We start from the raw sequence: 8,791 nt of genomic DNA on the forward strand, positions 1-8,791 counted from the left end.
AAAATTTATAATAATTGTTAAATGGTGAATAAATCTTTACACTTACTTAACTTTTTTGGAGGCTTTAAGCACTTCAAACACAAACAGAAGATCCTTCTCTGAAAAGCTTGAAGAGTATTTTACTGGGTCAAACTTGTCCAGTTTTTTTCCTGATGACACCAACATGAAGAGCAGAGCTGACCACTGAGCAGCAGAGAGTTCATCTGTAGAGACTTTTCCTGAGTCCAGGTACTGTTGAATCTCCTCCACTAGAGAACAGTCATTCAGTTCATTCAGACAGTGGAACAGGTTGATGCTTTTTTCTGCAGATGGAGATTCTGAGATCTTCTTCTTGATGTACTGAACTGTTTCCTTGTTTTTTAAATCACTTCTTGTATGTTTAATAAGGCCTTTAATGGGGGTCTGATTAGTCTGCAGTGAAAGACCGAGGAGGAAACGAAGGAACAGGTCGAGGTGTCCATTTGGACTCTGTAAGGCCTTGACAACAGCATTAGGGTAGAACTGTGTCTCTGTAGATTTGACTGTTGTTGATTCGGATGTATGGAATGTTTGTTGTTCTTCTGACAGCAGGTTGAACCCAGAGTTGAAGAAGGTCAGATGGACATGAAGAGCAGCCAGAAACTCCTGAACACTCAGATGGACGAAGCAGAACACCTTGTCCTGGTACAGTCCTCTCTGCTCTATAAAGATCTGTGTGAACACTCCTGAGTAAACTGAGGCTGCTGTGATATCGATGCCACACTCTGTCAGGTCTGACTCATAGAAGATCAGGTTTCCTTTCTGCAGCTGCTCAAAAGCCAGTTTTCCCAGTGACTCAATCATCTTCCTGTTCTCTGGACTCCAGAGTGGATCTGTCTCAGCTCCTCCATCATACTTGATGCTCTTCACTTTGGTCTGAACCACCAGGAAGTGGATGTACATCTCAGTCAGGGTTTTGGGCAGCTCTCCTCCCTCTCTGCTTTTCAACACATCCTCCAGAACCGTAGCAGTGATCCAGCAGAAGACTGGGATGTGGCACATGATGTGGAGGCTTCGTGACGTCTTGATGTGGGAGATGATTGTTGTTGCCTGCTGCTCATCTGTGAACCTCTTCCTGAAGTACTCGTCCTTCTGTGGGTCAGTGAACCCTCTGACCTCTGTCACCAGGTCAACACACCGAGGAGGGATCTGATTGGCTGCTGCAGGTCGTGTGGTGATCCAGAGGCGAGCAGAGGGAAGCAGGTTCCCCCTGATCAGGTTTGTCAGCAGCACATCCACTGAGGTGGACTCTGTGACATCACACAGGGTTTTAGTCTTGTTGAAGTCCAGAGGAAGTCGACACTCATCCAGACCGTCCAAGATGAAAACAACCTGGAACTGGTCAAAGCTGCAGATTCCTGCTCCTTTGGTTTCAGTGAAGAAGTAATGAACGAGTTCCACCAAGCTGAACTTTTGCTCTTTCAGCACATTCAGCTCTCTGAAGGTAAATGGAAATGTGAAGTGTATGTCCTTGTTGGCTTTGTCTTCAGCCCAGTCCAGAGTGAACTTCTGTGTTAGGACTGTTTTCCCAATGCCAGCCACTCCCTTTGTCATCACTGTTCTGATGGCTCCATCTCTTCCAGCTGAGCTTTTAAAGATGTCTTCTGGTCTGATGGATGTTTCTGGTCTGACTGGTTTCCTAAACACTGTTTCAATGTGTCGTACCTCATGTTCCTCGTTGACCTCTCCAGTCTCTCCCTCTGTGATGTAGAGCTCTGTGTAGATCTGGTTCAGAGGGGTTGGGTTTCCTGCTTTAGAGAAGCCTTCGAAGACAAACTGGAACTTCTGCTTCAGCTGAGATTTAAGTTGATGCTGACAAACTGCAGCAGGAGATCCTGAATAAACAAACTGATCAATGTAATTTGCTGATGTCAGTCAACAATGACAGTTTACTTCTGGTCCACATATAAAAAAAAAACTTAACCCTCAAAGAACCCAGAAAAACAGACATCGATGGTAATGGGAAACTTCAACATAAGCACGAGCAAGAAGTCCCAAGAATGAGCAGAGGTGAACAGTTACTGTAGATGATGTTTGATGATTCAGATGTTTTACATGTTCTAATAAATTTGTGAGCTTGTAATCAGGGTGAAAAAAAAGTTTCAGATCAGTAAATGTGAGTGTGACTGTGTCTGTGATGGTAAATGTTATAAATCCTCTTACTGCTCTGCAGACAGTCAGCCAGCTCCTCCTGCTTCATCCTCCTCAGGAAGTTCACTGTGATCTTCAGAAATGCGTCTCTGCTGCTCCTCCTCTGTTCTTCATCTTTACCATCCAACTCCTCCTCATCCTCCCTCTGACTCTCTAAGCATTCTGGGTAATCTGGACTCAGAACCTTCTGGATCTTTTTCAGCTCCTTCTTCACAAACGTAACAATGTTTTCCTCCAGCAGCTGGAACAGAAACTATATGAATGACAGCATCCAACTAAAACCATGGAGCCAAACATCAGATCCATGTTGGACACACTGACGATTCACTGGTCTAAAAAGTGCAGCATGAGATTATTGTGAACACAACAGATGAACAGTAGTAGTTGTACATGTACAGACCATAAATATGGAGTCCAGGTGTGTTTGGTGCTGCTGGACAGACTGATCACTGGGAACCTCTGAGCTCTGCAGGTCCACTCTGTGGAGGAACCATGAAGAATGTGAGTCCACACACAGACACACACAAGGTAAAGGTGCATGAAGTGATGTTTGATGCGAGCAGTGAGTCGGAGACTCCCTGTAGTGGTGAAGGTTCACTGTCACAGTCAGTTGGTTCAGTCTCAGCAGCTCTGAACAACATACTATACTCTATATCTCTGCCTCCATCACTGAACAAGGTTGAAGCAGTTCAGTTAGTAGTTCCATAGTTTTCTCTGGACCCCTCCCCATTGTGACCAGCGATGACATGTATAGCCGGCTGTCATCGCTTCACCGCTGGTTGCCTAGGTGGTGTCCTGCAAACGATGTGGGCTTTGTGGCTAATTGGAGCACTTTTTGGGGAAAACCTGGGCTGATTAGAAGAGACGGCGTCAATCCCATGTTGAACGGAGCCTCTCTGCTCTCTAGTAACATGGCCATGTTGCTTAGTCTTAGTAGAAAATGAAGTAACAGTAAGTGAATCAAGTGTGTTTTTTTAATTATCAGATATTTCTTGTCTAAAGTCAACTCCTTTCGGCTTTATCCCGTCAAGGGTGGCCACAGCTAATGATTTGCATGGTTGATTCGGCAGGTTTTTACACTGGAAGCCCTTCCTGAGGTAAAACCTCTCCAAGGGGATTAGCCCTTGATCTGAGCGACAGTAGCGTGACACCCTAACCACTGCACCACAGCCTGTTCCTGATCGCCACCAGCTTCACCACAGTCTATACCTTCACTAGAGACTTATTGTTCCACCCTGTGCTTGTTTTACCTGCCTTTGTCTGCCATTGAACCCTTGAACTGTACTCAGTGTCCGTGCTGTGCATTTGGGTCCAACCCATAACCATTCCTGACACCTGGCCTATGTTAGTTTAAATGAGTCTACTCCAATGATTCACATTAACTATGATGTTACTAGAAGTACAGCTCGAGGTGGACGAGTAGCAGCAATTTATAACTCACTATAACTAACTAACTAAATATAGTTATTACTCAGAGCCTCACTCTGAGCTTTTCTTACTTCAAAACTCAGAAGCCAGTTGTGTTTTGTCTTGTTTAGTTCTTAACTGAACTGAGCTAAAGTCTCTGAATTTTGTATCTGACTTAGTTCTTAGCACAGATAAAATCATTGTAGTGGGACACTTTAACATTCACGTTCACGTTAACACACTGATAAAAAAAATCTGCATGATCTACTGTTATGACTCAGGCCTCCATGCCACCAGGGGGCAGTCTGGCTCTGTTTTGTGTAGTGTCCTCTTTAGTTGCTGTTTGTCATGTGACTGCCCGTTTGTAATTTGTTGATTATTATCACCTGTTTGTATCGGTTGTTGTTGGTGATGTTATGCTTGTTGAGGGAAGTTGTTTGCTTCGTGTTTCCTGTCCTGAGTCAAGGTTTGTTTTGTCCGTGTGTAATTTGGTGTTGTTACATGTTTCAAGGGTTTGAGTTATTCATTCATTTTTTCATTGACTTGTCTTTTTATTTAGTACTTAAATGTCTCTATGTAAAAAGTTCTAATCTAGAACTAATCTAGAATTAAGTTGACTAGTGTCAACTTAATTCAAGTATTTAATTCAAGTATTTCTCAATTAATAGTTTTGTATGTGCTCAACTTAATTACAGTACATAATACAGCCATCATTTTTTCTACCGCTTCTCCTGTTTGGTTTCGTGGGGGGGTCTGGAGCCTATCCCAGCCTGCTGAGGGCAGGAGGCAGGGTATCGCCAGTCTATTGCAGGGCCCCCCACACACACACACACACACACACACACACACACACACACACACACACACACACACACACACACACACACACACACACACACACACACACACACGTCTTTGGACTGTGGGAGGAAGCCGGAGAACCTGGAGAAAACCCAAGCAGACACGGGTAGAACGTACAAACCTACACAGAAAGAATCGAACCCACGCCCTTCTTGCGGTTCCTCTTTACTTTTTGTTGCTAATTTTCTGAAAGAATGTTTTTTTTTTTTTTGTAAAAACTATTGTACGTTATAATTAGAAATGGAGACACAAAGACTGGAGGGTTTTATATAAAGCCCATCAGTGCGTTGCTGGTGATATCATAGCATAATACAAATGGAGCTTGTGTGTAAGGTTTTGTTGCAAAAATGTCATTTTTAGAAAGGAGTGCTAAGTTTTGACAGCAGTGTTTCATTTCCATAAAGATGTGAGTTGTTATTGTCCAAGTGCTGATGTCTGATTGGCTTGTGTGTAAAGTTTTGTCATAATGGGCCAAATTCTGCAAAACGTGTAAAAGCAACGGGCAAATACTGTCACAACTAAAAGCTTGCTCTACGTAAGATTTGTTGGGTTTAATTGAGTAATTGTGTCGTAAAGATTACTGTAACTTGTAAGGTGGCTTGAGATAACTACAGTATGTTGTGATTTGGGTCAATTGAATTGAATTGAATTGAATTGAATTGAATTGAATTGAACAAGGCATGTGCTGGGATCAGCACTTCAGCTACTGACTGGATGAAGAGTGTTTGTCAGAAAAACAATGAAAAGAATCCTGAACAATATTTGAGATTAATAGTCATTTTGTTTTCATAGAAAGAGTTTAGCTCATTAAAATAGGCATAATTGGGAGTTACTGTATATTTTTAGTGTAATTATCATCATACAAAGTTTATATCAAATTGTTTAGTCTGCTTGAAACCGACAACAACTTACTTAGGATCTGGTACTTGTCTCTTAAAATCCACAAAATAACCCTTTGAAATGTCGCTCTTTAGGGACACAGAGCTGGGTCCAGGTCCAGGTCCAGGTTCAGCAGAGTCTTGTCTCTGATGGAACCTGAAAATGTTAAAACACAGCTTATGTGGTTCTCACATATTCAATGAATGTTTCCTCATAAATGACCAGTAATAGTAAATATGGGGTCATAAAATATTAACTAGTGTCAGTGACTTGGAGACAGAATCAGTCAGATGGTTTCAGTCATCTCACCTCTGAGCTTCAGTCTTCATCTCCATTCTTCTGATTTTAGAAGGAGGGGCTCCCTCCTCTCTGTCCTCATACTGATCCATTCTGCCTTCCTACCTTCATGTGGAGAAGAAAAACAAACCATTTTCCATCAATAAATCTGTAACAATATCAGCTGCTCCTCCACTGATTGTCTCATTTTTGCTGTTTCATATCGGAGTCAGCTGCAGTACTTCTACTATCAGCCACGAGAGCCAAGCACAAAATGATAGAGCAACAGTCAGGTCTGTGTATGTTTTTACCATTTGATTTCTCCACCACATTACAGTTTTTAATCGATCACTTCGCAACCATCCAGTGAAACAACACATTCTCTTAACTGTTCACACACAGGTCTAAACAGCGACTCCAATGTCATAATGATACGCTTTGTTTGCTAAAGGCTCTAACTGTGTCAAAACAAGATCGAAGAATTGGATCCAGATGAAGAAATGCTGATTTATTAAATCCATGACATTCATTTTTCAAACTGTGGTAGAAAACTGAAATATTACAGAACATACATGTAAACTAAAATACAGTCAAATCTATTGAAGAATGTGACAAACAGCCACTGTTGATACTCTGCTTTAGACCTCCTCCATCCACGCTGGTGAAGAACAACACAGACCTGTTACCATTTTAAAGGTCTAAGGACTGATAGCAAATAAGATTTTTGTGGAGTGTCAAACAGGTGCTATGGTGAGTTCATACTGGTCTAAATTTTTTGGAATACATGGCTTCTCTTTGTTTAAAGCTGAAACAATTGAGTTTAGACTGTTTGAATGACGTCAGTGTTCACTGTTTTGCAAAACGGAGGAGAAAATGTGTCAATTCAATGAGAACAGCCTACACATTTGTATGACGTGTCTGATGCTCTGCTGAAATAGTGATGATGAAGACTGAGTGTGTCAGGTTTTGGCAGAGCTCGGACCCACATGCACAGCACAGAGACCACAGGCAGAAAGTAGAGTTTAACAGTTTATTCAATCTCACAGACGGTCCGGGTCATACACAGTTAATCGCGGGGCTTCGGTACCGGTGGGGCAGGCTGGGTCAGATCCGAGGACAGGCAGAGCTTCGATAACGTGAGGACACAGGTTACAGTACCGTTAGGGAGTCGGCGGTCTCGTAGTCAGGCGGTCAGGTTCGATATTCCAGAGTTTATCCAAGCAACAGTACAGATCGGGGACAGGCGAGAGTCAGGAGTCAGAAAACGGAGCAGGATCAAAACACGCGAACAGGATACTAAGTGCTGGAAAGTGTAGTCTGGCATACATACAACGATCTGGCAAGGTGTTCTGGTGCTGATGGTGCTTAAGTATACTGAGGATGATTACTGATACGGAACAGGTGAGACTAATGAGGACCGGAAGTAAAGCTAAAACTAATGCGACGTGGCAGGAAACCGGAAATGTTATGCAATAAAACAGGATGTGACTCGTAGACGTGACAGAGTGGAACCTAGTGTTCGTAACAGGTCAAAGCGACCTGTAACAAAAACTGTAAACCTTTTGTTTTCCACTTTACTACAAAACAAAACAATCAAACAGGAAACAGCTTGAAATCCAGCTTTATGTCTAGTAACATTCAAACAAATATGTAATGTAATGTGAAAGGTAACTCCTTTCGGCTTTAACCTGCCGGGAGTCACCACAGCAAATGATTCACATTGTAGATAAGGTAAGTTTTTACACAGGATGCACTTCCTGAAACAACCCCTCTCTGAGAGGATTGAACCCTGCGACCTGGGCAACAGGAACATGGCGCGCTAACCACTGTAATGTCATGTAAAATATAGAATGTAAAACAGGACTTAGTGCCTCACCAGCCATGAAGCTCACCACACGTCACTGGTGAAAACACAGATACCAGTCGAATTATTTTTATGTTTATGTTTATGTTTACAAAATGTCTGCAAGTGAATGTTTCCAATCTGAAACAAGGTGTTAGTTCTGCCACAGAATGACAGACCTGGTGTGTTGTTGACCCAAGAAAAGGTGAAGGTGAGTGTGGCAAGGCATCGACAAGCAAGACAGATGTGAGAGGGAGGCAGAGCCAGCTGAGGCATCCTAACACATGGAGAGCCTTTCTCAGGCTAAATGAGGCTCTGTGCCTCAACCCACAGGCAAGGCATGTAGTGTGAAACTTTTATTTATTATTCTGGAGATTGTAGAATACATGCCAAAACATGTTATTGTGTCTGAGAACTGGAGAGACAAAACCTGGTTGTTTGGGTCGAAATTGTCAGGACCACAGCTCCCAGTGAGACCAGTACAGTCATATTGTAACAAGTTTTCAGTGGTTTATCAGAAACCTATTTAGCTCATTAAAATTTTATATTCTGACAGCCATTCCCCCGTAGTTTTTAGCTGGTTGTATTTTGTATTAAGAAAGTGAAAGCTAACTAAAGCTGTCTAATGAACGTAGCGAAGTAATAGAAACAGAAAGGTGCACACATGCGTTCTAAGAAATCAATTGATTGAAATCAAGTCTTCTGGTTCTGTTGTGGAAATGGAATTTAATCAAACCACTGTGTCAAAAAAACAATATTCCAGCTTTTATATTTTTCGTCATTTCCCATTATTTTCCAGCATACAGAGACCAACAACAACCAGGTACAATAAAGAGTAAAGTGCCAAAAAGAAGTGAAGCATCAGAGACTTACAGAAGTTCTCAGCAGCGAACACTCTGGGTCCTGGTTCACCTCAAAGTCAGTGAAGCTGAAGATGTCTGAACTGGATCACTGCTGCTGGGAACACTGGTACTGACCCACTAAGACCTTTAGACTGAGAAGAAACCAGGAAGCAGCTCAGAGTCACTTGGATCAAACCTGAATGTTCACTTTAGTGGAATAAAAATAATCTTGATTGTTAACTGTTGGCTGTTGACTGGAATGTGGTCCTGACTGAACTGGTTTCATGGGAGTTCAAATCCAGTCTTGGGCACTGCGTACTGTATGTTCCCGTAAGATACAACAAGCAACAACATGAGAGCTGAGGCAGAGGAATTATTGTTTAATAATTATATATAATTGTAGCGGATTCAATTTAATAATTCAATATCAACGCAGAAACATTAATATTCCTCGAAATAGGGGCACCAGGTTTGTTTTAAACCTGAAACCATGCTTTATTAATCTAGACAAATG

The 8,791-nt window shown here is 42.1% G+C and overlaps 1 protein-coding gene across 3 annotated transcripts in view; it reads right to left on the minus strand.

Moving 5' to 3' along the window:
* Positions 1–8,465, minus strand: part of LOC114849087 (NACHT, LRR and PYD domains-containing protein 3-like) — a 28,550-nt gene extending 20,085 nt beyond the window's left edge. For 2 of the 3 annotated variants that reach the window (XM_055505618.1, XM_055505614.1), the window contains exons 1-6: positions 8,309–8,465; positions 5,626–5,718; positions 5,350–5,472; positions 2,570–2,648; positions 2,182–2,410; positions 47–1,853 (exon numbers count right to left, since the gene is read on the minus strand). In XM_055505618.1, the coding sequence (XP_055361593.1) occupies positions 47–1,853; positions 2,182–2,410; positions 2,570–2,648; positions 5,350–5,472; positions 5,626–5,705 (2,318 nt within the window). In that variant the 5' untranslated portion in view covers positions 5,706–5,718; positions 8,309–8,465. The remainder of the gene's footprint in view (positions 1–46; positions 1,854–2,181; positions 2,411–2,569; positions 2,649–5,349; positions 5,473–5,625; positions 5,719–8,308) is intronic. The other variant, XM_055505616.1, reaches the window with a different exon arrangement.
* Positions 8,466–8,791: the final 326 nt, after the last annotated feature.

This window comes from Betta splendens, chromosome 2 (genome assembly GCF_900634795.4).
Source record: "Betta splendens chromosome 2, fBetSpl5.4, whole genome shotgun sequence".
Lineage (NCBI taxonomy): Eukaryota > Metazoa > Chordata > Actinopteri > Anabantiformes > Osphronemidae > Betta > Betta splendens.